The sequence below is a fragment of the Rhinolophus sinicus genome, chromosome 16, assembly GCF_057876585.1.
Source record: "Rhinolophus sinicus isolate RSI-liver-muscle chromosome 16, RSI-T2T, whole genome shotgun sequence".
In the NCBI taxonomy this organism is placed as follows: Eukaryota; Metazoa; Chordata; class Mammalia; order Chiroptera; family Rhinolophidae; genus Rhinolophus; species Rhinolophus sinicus.
Window position 1 is genome coordinate 77,828,610 of NC_142516.1, and position 23,294 is coordinate 77,851,903.

Genomic DNA, 23,294 nt, shown 5'->3' on the forward strand with positions numbered 1-23,294 from the left:
CCACAGCTCTCACTCCTCAGCCCCCAGCAGGCACTGGTGTTGCTCACAGCACCCTGGCACTGAGCTTAGAGACATATTTCCTGTGGCACTAAGCAGCCACTTCTAGTCAGCTGGAATTGGCTTGCAAAGTGAAGCATGTTCATTTTTCCTGGTCTGGGATAGACCCCAAAATCAGCATTATAATAGATTTCCAAAGTAGAAGATGATTCATGTCTGGTGGAAAACACTGGGTTTTTACTGACAGCTTAAGTATAATAGTGTTTTACGTCCTGAAATTGTGTTTGCAAGAGGTCCCTTCTGTAAAGAACATGCATTATAAATTTAACCTCTGGTAGCAAGATCAGTGCCCTGGAGTTGTTCCCAATGCAAAAATTAATTTTGGTGTAAGGTAAGGAAGATGACCTAACATTTAACGTTGTCTTCTAGACACAGCCTACTTGCCTACGTCTTGCAATTGTCAGTTTTCCTGGCGGTAGAAAAGATGAGATGAACGTTTGTTGATGGTGACAGAAGATTTATTCATGGCCAGCAGCTGGATAAGCTGACTGTTCTTCTGCTTTAACAAGGCAGCATGGACCTTTAAAGTGGTGTCATCACAGAGATGGTTTCACACCACAGTGCTCTTGGCTGAGGCCCAGATGTACGTTCAGGGTGTTCCAGAAATCCAGTTACCCCGTTCCATCCAGATAATCCCTGCATAACTATTGGTTTTTGCAGAAATGATAAGAGCCCAAATGACTTGCTGTTAGCTGGCTGCTTTGCATCTGCTTGTCCCTGTGAGCTGCATCACAGAGATGCTCCTCCCTCCTGGGCAGCAGTGACTCAGGAAGAGGCCAGGAGCCAGAGGGAGAGGAGGTGCTGTGTGAACATGAGCACCCCATGTTGGGGAGCTTGTAAAGCAGAGGCTGCCACATGTCAACCCCAAGACGGGATTTCCCTTGGAATTCATTAATCTGTAAAACACTGATCTTTAATTAGTTAACCTAATGTCATGAGCCGTTGTGACCACATAACGTGTGTAACGTGCCGTTGTGTTTCCTCATCCGGGTTGTGTTGCAGAGTGAGTCGTTGGCCCTTTTCTTAGTGCCTGGTTCCGGGACTGAGGGTGGGGGTGGTGCTGAGGGGCTTAGGCTTCAGAATTTAAGGAGACACCCTCCCTCTCACACGGGCACATGGGGTTGGTGCCTGCGCCTTGGGCACCTCACATGCCTCACTCGTGTCCCAACACTGCCCGGTACATAGTAGGTACTCCATAAATATTCATTAGGTGATTGGCCAAAGGTCCCACAGCTATGAAGTGGTATACACAGAAGATCTATAAACGTTTAGTTGTTTAAAAACAGATATATACATGTTAAAAGTAAAGCAAGCCAGGGGCAGCTTTGCTTGTGGAACCAAGCTTTGTGTTACTGCACATTTATTTTCTCTGATGAAGACATGTATTTCCTAAATTAGATTTGAGCCGTTCTTAACACAAATAGTGCAGCTAGGCAACGGAAATGCTTCAGAGGATGAGAGGAAGCAAACACATCTGATACCGTCCTCAGAGCTGTAGTCTCTCCTGCCCATCCTGTGCCCGCCAGGACAGGGCAGTCCGTTCACAAGCAGCAGTGGGCAGGCGGTCCTGGGTGCCAGTGTGTAGAGAGGCTCATCTGTAGCCACCGCAGGTTGTGTCGGATCTGAGCACAGCATCAGGCCAGGTACACTTGGGTCCCTCAGAACCCCAGCTAATGTGGACAGCTGTCTAGGGCAGCTTCAAGGAACCCTCAAGTGGGACAGCTGCTTGCGAGGGGACCGGCACCTCCGACCTCCACTTACCTTTGATGTAGGACCTTGGAACATAAAGTATGTACAGGTCTAAGCATTCAGAACTCGAGAATGAAAATAGTCCACCAAAAATTTATTTGTAGAATGAAAATGAAACAAAATAAAATAATTGCTAAAACTTAGTGAGGAGGTGAGGACAAAGCTGACGAAAGGAAAGAAGTAAATGGATGAAGATAAAAATAGATTTAATAAGAATGCCTCTCAGGAGAAAACTCAAAGGAGACTCCTGACACCCATATAATCTCTTTTCTAACATGTAGGAAACTCATGCTTTGTGTGCACATACATGTGTGCATGCGTGCGTGGTGGATATGCGTGTGTGCGTGTGTGTGTTTTGGGGGGGGTGAGAGAACTAGCCCTCACTAGGACTAGATTAACTAGTTCTACAACCAAAGATAAAATCTAATCAGTGCTGTTAAATAAATCTTGACCACCAAAATGAAGATGTTACATAGAAAAAATAGATTTATGCATTTTTGCTTTTTTTGGCATGAAAATGAACTTTGGAGTCACCTAATAGAAACGCAGTGACTGGTGAATGGCTCCTTTTTTTAACCTCCCTTTCCTTTTTTCCTGGGGCTGACAACATGCCAGCCTCTGAGACTGGAGTTAGGGCAAATGGTTTGGGGGCTCTTTGTGGGGCCCTGATGCCCCCAGCAGGTAGTGATGGATGCACTCTGCGTGTGGGAGCCCCCTGGAATGGGGGGGAAGGGAGTTAGATTGTGAGTCTGACGACAGGGTCTGCTAGATGATGGGGGCTTAATGGGTTTGTGACTGGCACCTAAACGAACTGATGAACACAGAGATGCATGTATTTATGTAGACATGTATATCTCTACTTTGATGATGGACTTGAAGCATTTTAAATGTTGTAAGTTTTTTAACATTTAAACACGAAAATATTCAAATGTAAATGAAAGGGATTTTCCCAGTTACAAAAAAGTAACTCTTGTAAGAGGAAGAGTTTGTGAGAACTTGGACTTGCACCCCAGCTCAGGCAGCTTCTGGGCGGTGGGGCCCGCAGGAGGGTGGCCTCAGCCTTCTCTGTAGCCCGCTCCTTACCTGTCGCCCTGGAGTCAGATGTGCCCAGCTTGCTTTTCTGTTACTCACACACTGTGCATCCCACTAGGACCCTGGCGTTCTTCCTGACTTGAAGAGAGGATAGCTGGCCTGACTGTTTAGACTTGGGATGGAGCTAGAGATGAGCCAGTTAATCTTAACTTTATCAGGATTTGGGTTCTTCGGTCTCTCCGCTGCCTTAGACATTACGTTAGGGAAAATGAGCCCAGGTGTGATACTGTTACGGGGGAAGAATTGAGCGCGGGAAGATCACTTTTGATAGACTCACAGCTTCCATGCTGGCCGCTGGCAGCTCACTGGGCCCTGCTTCAGGTCTATATTTATTGTTATCTGCGAAGTGTACACCCAGATTTTACCACCAGATTATTAAGTCAGTGCAGTTGGTATGAAATTATAACGTGTGTCTCTGCTGTATGCCTTGTCTTCCTTGTATTCTCATCATAGTTTTCCATTAATTTATTTGGAAATTATGTGGGAAAATGTGAATATTTGTGATTTTAAAGAATTAATGACACTAATAGTGGTAAAACAGCTGTGGATAAAAGGGCACTGTTTTGTGTTATATCAACTTTGGACTTCTTGGTTTTTTTGAGGTGAAATGGGGAATTTTACACTTTGTCTTCAGTCTTGCTGAATAGAGTTGCTGTGTGCTGACGTCACCTGGCATTTCTTAACACGAATATTGCTTCTGCTTGCCGCCTTACTGGGCTTTCAGGTCTCACTGTGTAGTAGTTTGCTCTTCTAATCCGAAAAACAGAATTTAACATTTTGTTGTATGTGTTAATGTAAGAGTTCCTAACGTAAAGTGGCTACCAAATGCAAATTCTTTCTCAAGTCTAATTAACTAGGAAGAGTATATAGAAAGCCATTAGCTATCTAAATTGGATTTTCCATGGATTTCCATGATAATTACATACTTCTGTGAATTGTACCAGTTGTTATTACTAAAATTATTAGTGGATTTTAATAGTAAAACAAATTTTGTCTGACATTCTTGATTTATACATATTAGTTATATGGGGAAATCAAGTCATAATTTGGTTGAGAAGAAATTTATTGGTGGCCTAACTGAAAACTTAAATGAGCGATTAAAGTGCATAGAGTGGAGAACAGGTATCTTAGACATGAGTGGCTTTGCTGACTACAGGAGGCATTGTCACATGAGAGATACATCCTCAGGCTGTAATTACTAGAGAAGGTTTTGTTAGGCTTGAAGGAGCTGAGACAGGGCATAAACGATTCTCTGATTTCCTTCCCGTAGTTTCACCAGTGATCATTAAGGAGTGGGCAGCTTACAAAGGGAAATCTCCGCAAACCCCGGAACTGGTGGAAGCTCTTGCCTTCAGGGAGTGGACCTGCCCCAACCTGAAGAGGCTCTGGCTGGGGAAGGCAGTGGAGGACAAGAACCGCAGGATGAGGGCCTTCCTGGCCTGCATGAGGTCAGACACCCCAGCCATGCTCAACCCAGCCAGCGTGCCCACTCATCTCACGGTGCTGTGCTGTGTGCTGCGGTAGGTACGGTTGCCCTGCAGGTGCTCATATGAACACCTCTCAGATGCGTCTGCATGAAGTACTGGGGCAGGGGTGTGGGGTGGGGTGGGGGTAGGATATCGGCCATGTAAGTGCAATGTGGATTTTGCATTGATGCTATATAGTATGTTTATAGAGTTGGTATATTTGGTTAACATGTATTTTATATAAATATAATGACTTTAAACAGTTTATTTTTTAAATATTAAAGATTTTGAAGGCTATCAGAGCTATATATTATTTTGGATTGTTCTACATAGGGAAAAACGTATCTCTTCCCTCTTTGTTCGTTTAACCTTATGTAGATCAGTATGAACTTGTGGTGGTATCTGTTTTATTCCTAGCGTTTATAGCCTGATGTGTCTTTGTTTATTTGGTTGCTCACATTTTTCCAGCATGGGCAGTGAGAGCGCGTTCAGTGAGCTTCTATGTCTTTTGTCCCCCCAGCATGTCCTTGCTTTTTTGGTACCACAAGATGCCCAAGCTCGTCTGTATCGTCCTTGCGCTGGAACCTGTCTCTCAGGGGCCAGCTCCTGCTCCTGTCCTTGGAAAGGGGAATTGGAAACCCAGATCTGGGCCCTGTGCTTCTAGGCCCTCATTGGACCGGCCATAAGTGCCTGTGTAGACAGGCACTGTTGGCATTCTGGAGTTAATTGGAGTTGGCATGCATACCTAAGTCAGGTTTATTAGGTTTTTGTTTTGTTTTTTAACCAATTTCAAACTTAGGAAAAAATTGCCAGTACACTACAAAGAGCCTTTTTTTTCTATCTCCATTTCATAGTTCATTTCAGACCCTCTTTGCATTCAGAGGTGAAGTCCCTTTGGTCTCCAGAGGGCAGGCGCTGGTGGCGGCCATGCCATCCCTCTGCTCCTCGCGGTCCTGTCCAGATTGTGCGTCTCCACTCTGAGCGCTTGGTGAAGGGGCTGCTGTGGGGCTTCTCCAGTGAGGCAGCTCTGTCCCTTTATAACGAACACGTATTTCATGGGAGGCACTTTGAAGCTGTGTAAACTTACAGTGTTTTTCCATCAGTGTGGACTCGCAGCTCTGCTTTCTGTGCAGTGGCTTCTAGTCCACCGCTACCATCATTTTAATTTGGTGCTTTGTTGTCACCTGTTGGGCCAGTGGGGGCCTTGCCAGGCTGGCCTCCTGTCGTGTCTCCATCTCTCTGTGAGCACTTCCTGGCTTCTCTGCAGAGATTTCCTGGCCTCACCTTGATGCCCCTTTGTCCCCGCTGTGCTAGTTCCTGGTGCTGGGCACAGTTGGACACAGCCCTCCCGGTGTGTATGGGCACCCACACGCCCACAGGCTTCTGGTACCTACCCATCCCAGCTCTCTTCCCCATGTATGTGGCTTCTGACCCTGACAGACAGGCAGCCTGCGGCCCAGCTGCCCTCCAGGCCCTCAACTGCCCCAGCCCCGGGGATCCACACCCCTGACCCCTGACACCTGCTAGGTCTCACCTGCTTGACTGAGGATGAGGGACAGAGCCTTCGTCAGCTGTTTATTTCTTGAAGTTTCTTAAATTCGTTACAGACTTTAAGGCCAATAACTTACTGAGAAGGCTTTCCTTAATTAAATTGAGGTTGACTAAAATAGTGTGTCAATTTCTTGTCTTTATCTCCATTGAGAATTAGCTAGTTAGAAAGATTAGTTATATTGTTTTGGTTTTTGAATCTTCTGGTTTCCTCTGATGGAAAATTCATTAATGGACCTGTTGTTTTTTTATCAGTAAAAACCTTATATTAGCCAAAAATTTAAGACTTGGAGTGCTATAAGATCAAATTAGCAATAAGAATTTGGTTGCTTTGTTTTGTATTTCTGTCTTCCAAGTTTAAAATGATGTGTGGCCTTTCATCTGATGGGGCAACTGACTGTCCACCATGTGCCTGACCCAAAGAGCCTGCTGGACCTGGGCTCATGGGGCTGCCCCCTTGGACAGAGGCCACCTTCCGTTAGTAGGACGAGCTGCTGCTGTTGGGACCACGGCGTTCACATGCTTTAATGCTGCTTGGGGTGGGGGTGCCTTCACGTCTTGTCTGCCCCTGCATTCGGCCTCATGGGGCCCTGGATGCTCGGGCTTCCTCTCCTCTTCTCATTACCTTGGTCCCTGTGTCCAGTCGTCCTCCATTACCCCAGAAACAACCCCGCCTCTTTTAGGCACTATTCAGATGGCTTTCATAAAGCTTCCCAGATTTCAGGACTGTCCTGGTCCCTTTTTCAAGACAGTCTTTATTGTTGTTGTTTTGTGGTGGTTTATTAAAAAGGACTCATTTTAGACCTTGAAAAGATTAATAAATGTAACTACTAATCTTGAGTCCGAGCGAACCTCCTCCTGTGCTCTCGTCTTGGTGGCATCGAGAAGCCACAGTGAGTGCAGTGCAGGCCCCATACACGGGTGGAAGCCAGATGACATGTTTGGTCGGAAGAGACTGTCGTGTGTGGGGTGGGCTCTCGGGGCCAGGGGTTTCCCACTTGGAAAGATAGTTTTAGATCCCGAGGAGGACCATCGTGTTGAGATGAGGTGGCTGGGAGAGCCGAGGGACAGTGTCTCGTGGAACAAGTCCCAGGGATTTGGGACTGGGACACCACAAATGGGTTGGTCCACTTCCACTAAGAGAATCCCTTCTACTCTCTGTGTTTGGGGCCCCAGGGCAGCAAGTGAAGGAGGACACCCTGCGTGGTTTCTGTTTGGTCAGTGGGTATGACCTGCTAGCAACGTGGAGACAGGCTGTGTAAGAGGTCTGAAATCTCGGGGTGAAGAGTGTGGGGGTCATGGGAGGGGTGCCAGGCGAGGATGAGTAACAGTGTGCTTCCGAGAGCCCCCAGTATGGGCTGTGGGCTGAGGCTGACAGCCCAGTGGTCGTCATTCTCTTGAGAAATTGCAGCCGTGTAACGGGAGGGGCTGCGGAGGTGAGGCCGAGGATGGGGTTGAAGGGGTGTGGACAAAGGGCAGGGCCTGTGTCCTGGACAAGGCGAGTCCTGCAGCATGACCCCCAGCTTTGATGGCTGGGATGGGGCGAGGGTCAGTGATCGCAAGGCCGCACCATCATCCACAAAGACTTCCTCCCTTTCTTTGATTCTTTTTTTTTTTTTTTTTTTTTTGCATAATTTCAAACTTCAAGGAATTGTGAGATTAATGCATAGAGCTCGTGGCTGTCCTTCACCAGATTCCCCACACGTTAACGTTCTCCTGCAGTGGCTTTTTCCTCCTCTCTGTGTGGGTCTGTGTGTTTGTCTTGAATCCCTTAAGTGTAAGTTGTGAATACGTTATGGATACGATGCCCCTTTACCCCTAAGCTCTTCAGTCTGTGTTTCCTAAAAAACAAGGACATTATCAAAATTAGAAAAATAATGCTGGTACAGCTCATGTACAGATCTCACTCAGATTTCCCCAGTTGTCCCAATAACGTACTTTATTAGCAACAGAAAACCTTGGCTCATGGCTTGTGTTCAGTCGCCATGTCTCTTTCAGTCTCGACTGCTTCTTCTCCTCCTGTGGGCTGATGCAGATGCCTCTGAACAGGGAGCCCTGGTTTGTCTGCACACCTGGGATCTGCAGGTGCACTTGAGCAAAAGGAAACAGTGTTGACACACAGGCTGCAGTTTGTCAACCTCTGAAGGCTGCACCTCAGTCTAGATTTGTTTATGTTCCTTCAGGGTGAGATTCCGTTTCTGCGTCAGGGGCAGGCACAGCCCTGCAGGGACATGGTGGTCTCCTTGACGCTTCACTAGTGGTGTCAACCATGTGTAAACCATGTATTACACAGTTTCCAAATGGGTTGTTAGGACAGCAGTCAGGAGGATGGGGAAAGAAGAGCAGCCAAATCTCTACAATCCTCGCAGCAGAGACCTGGAGGAGCCAGCCTCTGAACAGAAGTCCAGCATGAGGATGAAGCAACTGTCCAACTGTCCAGAACGGAGCAGAGGCGGCCTTTCCTGGGGTGCAGCCCTGAAACATAGACGAGGTCCTTACCCAAGAGAGCTCATGTTCTCCAGAGGTGACACCCTGGGTTACATCCTGGAGGAACCTAAATTAATAAAGAAAATAAGGGAGTGGAGGGTTTGAGCCTTCAAACAGGACTCAGAGAACCAGAGGAGCCTGTCCCAACAGCTGAGGAACACAGCCAGGGTCCAGCTCCAAGATGCAGGGACCTGCCCCAGCACCCACACTTCCAAAGGGCAGTGAGAGGAGAATGAGAAAGGGAAGGCCGCAGATCCCCTCACACATCCGTGATGGGAAGCTTGAGGCTACACGGAAAGAATGTCTAGAGAAAACTGAGTGATGTAACGGGCTGAGAACACTGTCTGTGCTCTAGGAGTAGCGTAGGCAGATGAGATAACCAACTGAGGGGGTAAGTTTCAGGTCCTGCCAGGTGCCACTGGTGCCCTCCGTGTGTATAGCATCTAAGCTGTGTTTGTGTATATCTTTGTGTACATCTCATACTCTTTCTACATCTAGAAAGGCTTTTCTAGGACTTACATACAGTGAGAAAGAGGTAAGTGATAACTTTGTGAAAATGTAATAGGAAACGAAATACAGGAAATAGCAGATACTCTAACCAAAAAGACCTATTGCAGCTAAACTGAGTGCTGAGAGTCTTTGCTGCCAGGAAAACCAGGAAAGATCTTGAGAAAACCAACCTGTTTCGAAGACACTTTTTTTCTTGATTCATAATTTTTAAAGGACCATCTAGCCAGGGGCTCGGGGCATGGGGGAGGGGGTTAGTGTTTCATAGGTTTCCAGGATGAAAAGCGTTCTGGGTATGGATGGTGGGGATGGCTGCACAGCACTGTGAATGGACCTATTAATGCCGCTGCACTGTCCACTTAGAAATGATTAAAATGGTAAATTTTATGTTATGTGTATTTTACCACAACTTAAAATAAGATATAAAATAAAAAGGATGCATAATGTGGATACTTGAGCAGAGAACATTGTATGTTGCGCACAATCTTTTCCACAGTATTTTTTTTTTCAGACAAAAGTGGGGGACTTTCTCCATATTTGCTATTTCTTGCATCCAGCCCTGATTAAAACTCACAGTAAGAGCACTGTAGTTAAGATTTGTGGCTCTCAAACAATTACAAAGGATGTTGTTTTTGTCATTGTAAATATTGACAGTATACTGAAATAAAACTTTTGCATCATTCTTTTAAATATTGGTCAGATCTAAATACCACAGAGATTTCACCTCCACTATTCATTTACTTTGAAATTCATTTCCTTCCTATTAATGCTAGGTAATTTTACCATGGAGTATATAAGCTCCGTGCCTCCATTTCCCATCTCTCAAATGGGAAAGTGATGGTTCCTCCTCAGAGTTTCTGTGACTACGTGCGGAGGCAGTGCGTGTAAATGCTTAGACCAGTGCCTGGCGCCTAGCAAGCACTTAAGTTTTCTTGTTGGGATGTTTATTGAAAGTACTTCTTAATCAGCTGGATGGAACCTCCTCCTTCACCCATGAGTCCATGTTTCTGTGGATGAATATTAATTATTACAATAATGAGACAGGGCTTTGTACCAACTCTCATTGTGGTTTTTGTTGACTTAGACTTTAAACCCTGAGAAGACATCCTCAGCAGACGGTACTGGAGAGAGCTTTGTGAGGCATGTCACACTTCTCCAAACTCCTTTGACACAGGAATCTATCATCAAAAGTTATTTTTAGTGATCAGCTAGCAACTTGATTAGATCATCCTTCAAGTTTGCTAAATGCAGAGAACTGCAAACTGTTGGACTTGAACGGGACTTAGGACCACGTTCTTAGTGGTTAGCCTCACACTCTCACCCCAAACTCTGCCTGTGGCTGTGCCCCGGGGTTGTCACGGGGCCCTGCGCACGCATGGCAAGGCAAGGTAAGGGGAAGAGGATTGGTAGGGAAAAGGTGATGTGGACACCTGATGCTTCTCAGGCAGGTAGTACACATGGAAGCTGTAGGGTTAGAGATTGATTTCCTGTCAGCTGCTCACACCATGGTGGCCCCCAGTATGTCTGTGGCCCTGGGGACTAGAGATCCATTCTGAAGGCCGTAGCTTTAGTTCTCTTTCTGAGGTCTCTTCCTACTTAGTCCGAGTACATTCATCTGCCACTGCCGAAGCCTCATCCATATAGTTCACGCAACACTTGCTCTTCATCAAGGGATTAATCTTTCTTATCTGTACCTAGGTAGGGTCTGCCTCCCAGGTATCCTGTCTTGAATTAAAATAGATAAGTCATATAAATTTGGTATTTATAATGTGTTTTCAGGATTTAAACATTTCACAAGAGTAAAGTTGTATCAAAAAATCACTGACGGTTTGCAGTGTGTATAAATTTAGTGTGCTATTTTTAATTACTCTAAAATCAAACGTGCTGATCAGCCCAGGTGATGGTTGGGTTTTTGTCTGTAATTGGTGTCATCCAGTGAAAACAGAAAAGCTGGTAAGAAGTCTGTAGAAGCCTCGTTAGCCTGTGTCACCTGAGTCTCCTGAGAACCTGCACTCCAGGTTGCACATGTGACTGGTGACCGCTGCATCCTGACCCCATACCCTCTGTCTCTCCACCCCTGTAGGTATATGGTGCAATGGCCTGGAGCACGGATACTGCGTCGTCAGGAGCTGGATGCCTTCTTGGCTCAGGCATTGTCCCCCAAACTCTACGAGCCCGATCAGCTGCAGGAGCTCAAGGTAACTGACGCCTCCTTCCTTGTCCTGGAGCCTTGCTCTGGAGCTCATGGGACAGCACACCTCCCTGGGCAGCTGCTCAGTGCACCACACTAGTAATGCTAAGGATGCGAACTTGAGAGCCTTCAGGGCAAAGGGAATTTCTCCCCGGTTATGGAAATGGTCAAGTCTCGTTTTGTCCGATAAAAATTTTCCCTTGTTTACCAATGGGTGTTGATTCTTGTTTTTCACATCAGGAAGTAAACTTGCCTTTTATTTCAGGTGGGGATCCCAAACCGTGGGAGGGCTTGGTCCAAAGAATTTCCTAACATCTGGCCAGGATCTCTTTCTTATTTCGTTCTGTTGTTCCTAATTACAACATTCGTTTTCTCTAAAAAATAGTCTTTGTCCTCCTAGTATTGTAAATACCTTTTAAAAACCACTTGAAGAACAGTGTGATACCATCACTCCTGTGCCCTTTTAGTCAGCATTTAACATCGTATTCCTTTTAATTTTCCCTTCCAGTAAGTCCTTTTGTTCTTTGTTTTGACAGTATTAATTTTCCCGTGTTGTCACCTGATTTTTCGGTGTGCTTATCTTTTCAGTGCACTTTTATTAGTTGCTGTGTTCGCATGGCTGTACTTGCTTTCTAATTTCTACAGTAAATTTTAGAAAGTACAAGACTTTCGAGAGTTAGCTAAATTAGTGAAACTGCCTTTTCTTTTTAATGTATAGGGTTTTGGTTTTTTTCTTTGCCATTGGTTATTTATTTATTTATTTTACAAAATTTGATTTGTAATCAAGTAATCTCTTTTGACAAAATCGCCTTCACTTTTAGATCTTTTTGCCATTCTTTACGAAGGCGTTCTTTCCCAACAGGAGTTTTAGGCTCGCTTTATAGATTTTCAGTATTCTACATTTGGGGCTCAATAAATTGCTGATTTTCCTTAAATTATTCAGTTTAATGCAGTAATTTGGTTTTGAGTGACCCTTGACTTTGAGGAGCCCATGTCATTTGTGGTCACCTTAGGCTTCTGATGACTTTGAAACAAGCTAAATAAGACAATAAAACTTAGGAGAATCTACCTCAAATTGTATTCTTTACTTTCCAGATTAAGCTTTTCTGTTAGACAGAAATTATTATTTTTAATGGTTTTGAATTTAAGTTTTTGTTCTAGAATATTTGGCCGGGTGTCCCCTGAGAGGCTGGTACTAAGCGGAAGGTCTCCCTCCCGTGACCTACCGTGTGGTGCCATCACCACTGTCTTCATCACCAGACTGCGCTCAGGGGTGTTGTAAATACTTTGACTAGAGTGTGGTGCCATCCCTCTACCTCTACTTCCTGTTTCTCTTATTTAGATTATTACATCAGTATTGACATCCCAGTTCTGAAAATCAGACCGCCAGGTATCAGGTATGCCCACCAAGCCTTATTCACCATCAAGTTGCTTTTACTCAAAGTTCATCTTTTCTCCCATATCCTTTTCATTTTTGGATCAACACATAGGCTGTAACTTTTGAAAGACAGTCACACTCTAAGCTTTCATTTTGGTTCTTTTGAGGTCTTAATGCTTTCATGGTTTTCTCCTGATTCTTCATCTAAAGCCAGGCGTTTCTAGAGCTGTGTTAGAAAATGCAGGCACTTCAGGCCCAACCCTGTCCCTTTGGCTCTTCTGGTCTGGAGGTCTGTGTTCCCTGCACCGAGGCAGCCAGCACATCAGTGCTCCATTCACGGGCATAGATTCTGAAAGAACCATAAGGAAGAACAACAGCTTTCCTTAGGGGAGAGGTGGTTGGTTGTTTAAGATTGACGATCCTCACAGCTACCAGATTGAGAACCGATAGGAATAGTCATTATTTAAATGCTACAAAAATCCCTATGCAGAGCTCAGGGAGGGTCCCAACATTCAGTGATAGAAAAGTAAATTGTGTAATTGTTTTTTTTTTCATTTAACCACTAAAAGTTGTTTTGACATATGAAAAGCAATGACAATGCTTTCCTATAAAACACCATTTTACTGTGTAGGATATAGTCAACTCTTGATATTTGGTGTTGTTTTAGGGGCCGTTATCCAGTTTGTGGATTGCCCAGACCCTGTTTTTCTTCTCCCACTTCTGTTTATCATGTGCTTTGAGAATAAAGAGGAAAAGAGAAAGAAAAGACGCAATTCTGACAGTTTGGCCTCTGCTTGGCTTTTCTGATGGGAGGTTTGGTGGGAAAAGATGTTGGAACCATTAGTTCAAATGACTAGAAGAGTTTCCTCTGGTCTGTGCTCTGTCCGCCTGCTGTGACCATGAACAATCAAGTATTCTGTGTGGCTCCTTGAGGACCTGGGACAGTGACTGACAGCCTCACTTTTCTCTGGGATACTTTTAGGTGCTTCTCCTAGGTTACCAGCGTGAGTGTAATTACCAGGGTAGATCAGCATGGATGCCGTGTTTGGAGGAGGGCGGGTAAAGGATGAGGAACAGGACCTTTGTACAGTTTCAATATTTGTCCACTTTCTTACTCCCTGCTCTTGACCTCCCTATAATTTGCCTTACATTCTTCTAACAGTTTCACATGCCAAGTGAAGAATATAAAAGATGGAAAATGAAGAGCTGTAAAGAGCATGTTAAGGGCTGCAGCATGTCTCTGGTACCTATAGGAGTTATTATGCATGTAGGTAAATAGGACCAGTCACAGGAAGAGTCTGCTGCCCAGTAATTAGAAGTCAGGCAAAGTCACCTCACTGGAATTTGGTTCTTGAACTAATTGGGCAGAGATTAAATTCCATATTTGTATTTCCTATAAAGTCAGAAAATGTTGTCAACATTTCGCTAGTTAACTTTGAACTTTGAATAATGTTGAGTATTTTGCTTGGTGTAATAGAATGAGGTTGGAGTGTGGATAGTTCAGCCATTTTTTCAGTCAAGGGTTCAGATTCTGGTGCTACCAGTTACAGTTTTGTGACCTTGAACGCTCTGTGACTCCGTTTGTCCATCTATAAAGTGGAGTTCTAAGAGCAGTACCTGTGTCATCCTATTGTTGAGATGTACATGAGACAATACATGTAAAAATACTTAGAGCAGTGTCTGATAACATATTTATTAAGTGCCCCATAAATATTAGATAGTAGTCTTTGTATAATTAACATTTAGGGACAAATATAAACTGCTATGTAAAGTAATTTTAAAATTTTTTCAAATGAGGCAAACTCTACACAGAATTTGAGATTTTATTCGCATTATTTAGACAACTTTTAAGAATTTTTCTCTGTTAAATCGAGTTGTCGTTAGTCATTACTAAAGCCAAGTGACTTGAACATCATTTTTTAAACACATGAAAACACAATTCCTCAAGTAATGATGAGGCCATTTAAAATAAGTATGATGTGTGCGGATAGGGAAAGCTGCTCCCTTCCTCCTGTCAGCTCACAAGGAGATGCCTCATTCTCACTAGGGTGCCTCTGTGCCCCACACACCAGCTGTCCTTTCTTAACCTCGGCACCCAGATGGCCGCCTGCCCAGAGTGCTTTTGAGCTATATTAGTCAAATAAGGGTTTGTTGTCGATATGATCCCCACCACTGACTAAGAAATGACAGCAGCATCGTGCTTCCCTAGAGGGCTGCTGCTGGCACCGCCACAGCTTTGGGTAGCGAGCAGATGTCTTTAGAGCTGCTTCTCCCTCAGCTTTGACCTGGCCCAGAGGCCACCGCCAGCAGTGCCATTGGCTGGAGGCTGGGTTGCTGAGTCTCCACAGCGGAGCTGCGAGGGGGAGGGTTGTCTGCATAGGCAGCCCCCAAGCGTGGGTAAGCATTGCTGCTGTGCCACGTTCCCACCATGTCAGCTTTCAGGAAGGAGAAACCCCCTCTTTCTGCCTCGAGACTCTCAGAGGAGGAGGCAGCACAGAGACAGGCACCAGGTGAATTTGTTTTCCATGCTGACCCTCTCTTTCTCCACTTTCTGCTCATAAATATAAAAATGCATCTCATTCCATCATCCTAACCCCACCTGCCCTCAGCTGAGTATGTTTAGTTCCCTTTTTCAACACTGTATTGGGAGAAGCAGGAGCCACGGGATGGGCCAGGAGCGGTAGACAGACTTCCAGGTTTAGGAACTTCTGAAATGCATTCACTTAAAAACAAAACCGGAAAAGGTTGGAAAACACAGTGTTAGCTGATAATGGGGACTGACAGCACAAAACACCAGATATTCATAAATTCATCAGTATTTGGCACTGGAATGATCCTTTTTAGTGAAAAGCCAGTTTGCCTGCCACAATTAGGCATTGCTTAGGTTGATAATCCCTAAAAACTTCTTGAGACACCATCACCTTAGAAAATAAGGTGGGAAGACAGAAACCAGGACAGCTAAAACTCAGTCCAGGATAATCCACAAACTAGGTCCTTCACAGACAGATAATCAAGAGTTGACTGTATTTGTCAGTGTTTCTCACTCTGCGCATCAGATGCTAGGAGAGAAAGTTGTGTGCACACAGGAGGGCTCCCAGCAGAGGACCGGGGTACAGTCTCTAGATTCTGATAGTCTGCATGGTTCAGATACAAAGTTTTTGTTGTTGTGTTCTTTCATTTATAAGCTATCCATTTCTCCTAAAACATTTGACAGTCTCATTAATAAGTTGCTATCTTAAAACATTAACATATAAAATAATGTAAACATAAAATACAAGTTTCAGAATGAAGTTATACCAAGTAATTTTTCAATATAACTACTTGAAAATGTATAATCTTATTAGAATATTATTTTTTACTATCTTTCTGTTAATACATTACCAGTGTATAGAATCTGAAGTGTAAAATTTTATTTCATAAATGAATTGTGGGCTTTTTAACTGCTAAGGAGATTATTAATAATTTGTTACTTTATCATGTGTCAACCTTAAATACAGGATTACTTTACACTTGTATAAGGCTTCACAAATTCCAAACTGAAATATTTCAGTATGTTTATAAAACAGCCTCTTAAATTTAAATTCGTTTAATGACGTAAAAAGTCTTTGTGTTGAGACTAAGTCACTGTACAGTGTTTATTGACAGGTCTGCGTAGGGTATCTGGTTGAGGGGTGTCCTGGTTAACCATGGAGAGTTGTAGTCAGACATTGTGAGAACTGGATACTGCCTTACTCTTATTCCATAGAAATCACTCTTTTCCATTTAAAGATTGAGAACCTCGACCCTCGAGGCATTCAGCTGTCAGCTCTCTTCATGAGTGGCGTGGACATGGCCCTATTTGCAAACGACGCGTGTGGCCAGCCCGTGCCCTGGGAACACTGCTGTCCTTGGATGTATTTTGATGGCAAGCTCTTCCAGTCCAAACTCCTCAAAGCAAGCCGGGAAAAGACCCCACTCATCGACCTCTGTGATGGTCAGGTCAGTTGTAGGAACATAGGCTGGTAGGGGTGGGGAGGAGGAGCTGGCCGCCTCTAACCAGAGGAAAAGAAGCTCACTGGCTAATAGGTCGTCTTTCGTACCAAATTTCTAATGACCTCATGCGACGGGATTCTCTTTTAAGTTGGGCCCAGCCCTGTGTGTGAGTCAATATAAGTTCAGTGCCCATGTGAGCTGAGCTCTGGATACACAGTACACTCTGTTCTCATTATTCACAGTAATTATATTCTAAAAATTGGCCTCGAGCACTGAATTAGCAGATACTAAACTTCTGCTCCTAGGAGAAATACTGGGTTAGTTAGGTTCCCATGATCCTCCAGTCACAACATCTTTTGTCATCTGATCAACACATAACCTTGTTTTTATGTGTTTCTGTTTAAAGATATCTTAATGAATATACAGAAGGTACCAAAAAATTTATACACATTTCTTTGGCACCCCCGGTGTATTGCTGATTTGCTCACATTGAACTCAGGGCCAGCAGCACTATAAGTCAGCCTGAACAAAAGCTCGTCTAGCACATATTTCCCCCATGAGGCACATCACAGCCTTGCACTTACGGGCACAGATAGCACTCAGCACTGTGCATGGGGCCTTGTCAAACAGTAGAGTCACCCACAAAAACCTGAAAAATGTGGCATTACATAGACGGCGAACAGAACACTTGTTTATAGTATACAAGTAGAAACAACAAGGCAGAGCGTCACCTTCTACAACCTCAGCTGGCAACTCAAACTGTGCCCCGCTCTGTGCATGTCTGTAAATGACCACAAGAATGCCACAAGTATTGATTGTGAGGTTACGAATACATTTTAGCAAGTAGGTGAATTCGCAAATGTGGAACTCATAAATAAGAAGGATCGACCGTGCCTTTTTAAAATCCTGGTTTAAAAATAAAGTGAAGTAGGTTATCAGGTTATTTTGTCCCAATGCATTAAAGAGGCTCACATTGGCTTCAAGCTTTTAAATCTTAGACAACAAAACATGCAGTCTCTAAGGATTGGTTTATGGAGTAAGCAGATTTTCAGATTTCCTGGTTAAAGACTGGTTGTACACAAGACAGTGCAGTTGAGTGTTTTAGATGTTAGATGAGCTTTGTTCAGGCCAAGTTCTAATGCTGCTGACCTGAGTTCAATGGAATTTGACACACACAAGTTGTATAAGGCACATTTGTGCAGGTCATGTTGCTTTCCACGATGTAACGTGAAATGGCCGAGTAGTCATCTCAGGAGCAGCCTCACACACAGGTCAGATCCCGCCCCAAAGAGAGCGTACCAGCTTCCCTTAGGAAGCATCTATCACTCTGTGCCTCAGTTCCCTCTCTTTAAAATGTGGTGAATACCTGGTCTAGTAGTAAATTGATTTTGAGAATTAAATTCAGTTTCAGTTAATAATTTTTAAAGTAAATGTTTCTTACCTGAAAATATGCTCAGACAGTAGGAATTCATATTCGTTTTTCGGGATTAAGAGGTATCTTAATTTTTTTTTGCATTTTTGCTTTTGTGGTCATGTTAACATTCTGCAGACAAGTACTGCTGAGCAGACATGGCACAGTATTCGACGTGTCATTTCTCTCCTGTTCATTCCAACTCAACTGAAACCTTGTGAATCATGTTTTCACATGTCAGTGCTTTACTTGCAGGCCGAGCAAGCTGCCAAGGTAGAAAAGATGCGGCAGAGCATCCTGGAAGGGCTGAACTTCTCCCGGCAGAGCCTCCCGCTCCCCTTCCCGCCACCCTCGGCGCTGCCTTTCTACCCTGCCTCTGTGTACCCAAGGCACTTTGGGCCTGTGCCCCCGGCTCAGGGCCGAGGGCGGGGCTTTGCAGGTGAGTGTGTCCACCACTATAGGTAGACCCTTGCTGGTGTGGGAAGACTGCCCCACACACCTTGCTGGCCTTCTAAGTGGGCCACATCTTGCTGTTTTGAGACCTTGTAATTAACTATCAGGCTTAGTTAGGAAGTTTGCAGCAACAGCTCTTCATGTTCAAAAGGATCCCACTTGATCCCAGAAGAGATTCTGAGAAGGGGAGCTACAAAAGCTGTTGCAGAGATGAGATTTTAAAATGAGTCAGTATCGCTGAAAACTCCGCTTACGCTTATGATTTAAGGTTTTCTCTGATGAGGTTAGCGGAACCCTCCTCCACTAAGGCCACCTCCTGGCCAGTGACTGGGCCGCATGATAGTGCCCGGTAGCAGGAGGCTTCTTCAAGATTGGGTGAGGTGACATTTCAGTGTTCCGGTGGTGACAAGAGGGGCAGGAGACCCCTCCCTGGTGTAAGGACAAAAGCTGAAGGAGACGGGGGTCTGCCCGGAAGCCCACCGGGGCCTCTCCCCTGAACCCATTTCCTCATGGTTTCTCCCATCTCTCTCCACCTGGGTCCCACAGGAGTCTGTGGCTTTGGAGGCCCCTATGGGGAAACTGTAGCAACAGGCGCTTACCGTGCCTTCCGCGTGGCGACGGCAGCAGGACACTGTGGAGCCTTCTCAGGCACTGACGGCAGCAGGACTAGCAAGTCGCAGGGTGGTAATTATGCCGAGCCTCCTCCTCGAGCTTCTGCCCGCCAGCAGCTTCCCCGCTCTTCTGGCTCCTCTTCCTTCCTCCTCTACTGTCCCGACGCCAGCACCACTTCCTTTCCATGCGCCCCCGCCTGGCATTTGTTTCTGTTCCTCTCCCAGCCCCTGTCTGCCCTGAGGTCTCTGCAGCAGCTTTGCTGGGACCCATCTCTGCCTTCCAGCAAGGCCATTACCTGTCCATATACAGCCTTTCTGTGCACGCGGCTCCCTAACTAACCATCACTCCTGCGTTGCACAGGCTGCCCAGGAATACCCACTGATGTGTCTTTCCTACCTGATTCCCCAGAGGCCCCCTCTTGGTAAAGAGGGTTCTGCATGTATAGAAGATTCTAAGGCCACAGTAGAATTCCTGGCATAAAAACTTACCATATAGAAAATTTTTTAAAAGAAACATCTGATAGTTGATATATAAATAAGTTAGTTTTAAATTCCCATTATTTCTCTTCTCGTTTGTGTTAGGCTTGCAAGGGAGAAAAGTCTTAATGTTTAGTTTCGAAGTAATGTTTTGTGATTTTGCTGTAATTTAAAGCCTGTGACTTGTGGCTTTGTTACACATCTTCCATTTTGGGACTGTAGATCTAAACCTGGCCATCCAGTCTACATGACAGGGTTATTCAGATAACATTTTTAAATAAGTTTAAGCATAAGCAAGGCTTTCTCTCTTGACCAGGAACGTTTTTCCAGCTTAGTTACTTGGGTGCTTACAGAGGCTTGTGAGAGAAATCTGTGTAGCCGTGAGACTCTCAAAGACAAATGCAGCCCCCTCTGGCCGCAGGAGTGTTTCTCTCCTCCCCACTGGACTTGCATGCCCCTTTCCTCCTTCCCTGGGTGCTTTTCTTCCTGTTCCTGCATCATGCAGCGCACACTGACGCGTGCTCTCTGCTTCACAGTCGGCTTCAGCTCCTTGCAGCCCGGGTCTGGAAACTCATGCTAGCCTACAGCCAGGATAAAACACGGGGGGTGGGGGGGTGGGGGGGGTGTTCTTAGGGTGAAATGACATGAGGAAGCTGCTTCCTAACTTCCATATGTGCTTGGAACTCAGATCTGCACTGGTCACATGTGACTTTTGAGCATTTAAACTGACTTGTCCAACCTGAGCTGTGTCCTAAGTGCAAAATACTTAGATTTTAAAGACTTAATATGGAAGAAAAAATTCAAAATGTCTCACAATTTTTTAGATTTATTACATGTTCAAATACTGTTATTTTGGATATATTGCATTAAAATCGTTATTATTAAAACTTATTTCATATGTTTCTTTGTACTTTTGTAATGTGGCTTCTAGAAAATGTAAGGCTTGCCATAGATTTTGCTGGACAGCACTGTCTGGCTGCTAGAGCACCATGGCTAACACCTAGACGATGGAGAGTTTATGGTAACCCATTCCATCCTCTTGAAAATAAGATGCTTGAGGTTCAGTTTTGTTTTGTTTTTATCAGAAGTTTTTTTTATTATCAGTTAATTATTTACGAATTTTCTTAAGTAAGTCAGAAAAACTTTAGACTATGCAGGCTACAGGTAATTAATAGAAGTTAGTGAATACAATGAATTTGTGACCCGGCATAAGGGAATTCTAATTTAACAATACAGTAAGAAATAACAGGCTAGGTTTACTGATTAATTTCCATAATGTTGGTTAATGTAGTAAACTTGGAAGTAATGCCATATGCCCCGAGGACAGTACTTGAAGGATGCATTTCGATCTTGCACATGTTGTAGTTGTAACCTGTTTCAGTTTTCATGGGTTCATTGAGAAGCCAGCACATTTGTCTTACTTTCAGGTGTATATTTAACAATAGTTAAAAATGTTAAAATCAAACGTGCACATAGATACTCCCCGTGATAAAAAAGAAGTTTTCACAAGCAAGAGAAAAGGCTTCATATGAAATATAAAGCACAATTGAAAGAAAATGCTTACCTGTTTCTCTTTGCTATTCTTCTTAATCCAAGGATGGTAAAGAATTTTCCTTTTGTCTGTTTTTCATGTAGGAATCCAACCTATACCTTCTCAGGGAGGGAAGCTGGAAATAGCCGGCACTGTGGTTGGCCACTGGGCTGGGAGCAGACGGGGCCGCGGAGGCCGTGGGCCTTTCCCCCTACAGGTTGTTTCTGTTGGAGGACCAGCAAGAGGGTAAGTGCTGAACAATGAAAATGTATAAATAAAAAACAGCCGCTTGCTTTTTTTAGTTATGAGTTTACTAGAAACGTTTTTATATCATTAAAGACACTCTTCTTTAATACTCTTTAAGTGCTTTCATAGGATTACATTATATATAGTATTATGTAATTGTTTAAAACATGATTAAATAGTTATCCACACATTACTCAACCATTTTTTAATATTTAAAACAGCATTTTTGAAGGGTATTGTTTCTCAAATTGCGTGCACTGGATATAGACCAAAACTATAAGATTGATAGCTTGGAATAAGTATGTGGTATGACCATGAATTAATAAATAAGCTCAGTGCTTCCTATAGCATTAGATTAGGTACTTTTAAACCCATTTGATATTATTTTAAATGTTTAAATGCTGTGTGACAGATTTCAACTCTCTCTGCTTTTGTCCTCTTATTTATTCAGACGTCCAAGAGGAGTTATTTCCACCCCGGTGATCAGAACATTTGGAAGAGGTGGAAGGTACTATGGCAGAGGTTACAAAAACCAGGGTGCGATTCAGGTAATAACATGCATACTACTGGTGCTGGTTTGTTACCGAGTGCCTTGTCTTCCGGGCTATTGTTCCAGTGCTGGTGTCCAGACAGGGTGGATGTTGGGATGTTTCTGTGGGGCAGCTAGCATGATCGTGGCATTTGGCACTCACCATCTGCAAGTCACTCAGCTCACATCATTTCCATAAGGTCTGTGCTAATGCTCAAAGCCGCTCGTAGAAATTTACTGAGAGGAATCCAGGCCTGGTAATGGTGTTTATATTATAAAACATTATCTAGGTAAATAGCACTTAGGATTTAAAAATAAAATTGTGACTTTCAGTGCTGGGACAGTAATGTCTGTTTCTCCTTCTTGACCATCTTGACTAACTCCTGCCTGGAATGATCAGCCCAGGAGGAAACAAGTCACGTGCCTGTCTTCAGGAAAGAACTGGAGCTTGCTTCTGCTTTGGAAATTCAGGAATGAATTTCCCCTTGAGAATGGTCTTTTTAAAACATCAGTCAGTCCTAACAGTGTAGTATATTGTCTCATTTCTTGAACTATGATATTTAATCAAAGTGTGCAGTTTTTTCCAGTGCTATCCACGTAAACATGAGCTGGAGTACACTCTTGTGACTCACAATAATAGCCCATATTTGGAAACGTAATTGCCAAGAGAAAATAAAACTGCCTTTACTAGGTGATCTTAGCATCTTGGTGACTTATGTTTTCATGAAATACATCAAACCAGTCAATTACAGAGACCAGTCCCTGCCTTGAACGTGGGGCGCAGGCAGCCTCTCTTTGCAGCATAGCATCCAGCAAGGGGGACGGCTCTGTTCAGTCTGCCCCGAACCCCCACCCTGGCCTTCCTCTGCCTTCACAGAGATGCCATTTTGAGCCCAAGGCACTCTTAGCCTCTCAACAGGTTTAGGAGAGGGAGGAGACCCCCAACCTTGTTGGGGCTCCAGCCCAGAGCCCATCCTATAAAGGTGACCCTCGTGGTGTGTTATCGTCATCCTTAGTGGATATGGGGGCATTTCCTGAGTTGGCAGTAGGGAATGTGTGTCCCCACGCTACGTAAACACTTTTAATTTTAATATAAAACGTATACCAGAAACTGCACAAAATAGTGTGTAGTTATAGTAATGAGTTATAAGGCAGATAGCCATGTGATGATGGATAAATATCATCAGCAGCCATACGCAGAGGTCCTCACTCCAGTGCCCCCCTCCTCCTTCCTCCACCCAAAATAACCGTGACCCAGAACTGACGCTGTTCTCAGTCATCTCATCCTGTCTGTGATTTTATCGTTCATGTGTGTGTCCCTAGACACGGTGGAGTTTTGTTCATTTTCTGTTGGTGTGCTCTGTAGTGAAGTCTCTCTCCCCTTTTCCTTCACCATATCTGTTGAAGGACAACCCAGACATTTCCCAACAGCCTCCTGGGTTCTGCAGAGTGCACACGCCCAGTGCTGTTCTCCCTGTGGCTCTCTTTACGTCTTTCTTACTTGCTGGTGCCTGGGTCCACGTCCTGCCTCGTGCTCAGTTTCATCCTTGTGGCAAGACGAGTGGAGCTGCATGCTTTTGTGTCTGCGT

The 23,294-nt window shown here is 44.4% G+C and overlaps 1 protein-coding gene across 2 annotated transcripts in view; it reads left to right on the plus strand.

Annotated features, from left to right (window-relative positions):
- The window catches only part of LOC109434748 (constitutive coactivator of PPAR-gamma-like protein 1), a 101,431-nt gene that overhangs the window by 71,854 nt on the left and 6,283 nt on the right, over positions 1-23,294 (plus strand). Inside the window, exons 11-17 of one of the 2 annotated variants that reach the window (XM_019711969.3) lie at positions 4,169-4,418; positions 10,990-11,104; positions 16,244-16,453; positions 18,114-18,297; positions 18,858-18,992; positions 21,035-21,176; positions 21,628-21,724. In XM_019711969.3, coding sequence (XP_019567528.1) covers positions 4,169-4,418; positions 10,990-11,104; positions 16,244-16,453; positions 18,114-18,297; positions 18,858-18,992; positions 21,035-21,176; positions 21,628-21,724 — 1,133 coding nt within the window. Of the gene's footprint in view, positions 1-4,168; positions 4,419-10,989; positions 11,105-16,243; positions 16,454-18,113; positions 18,298-18,857; positions 18,996-21,034; positions 21,177-21,627; positions 21,725-23,294 lie in introns of both variants that reach the window. The other variant, XM_019711967.3, reaches the window with a different exon arrangement.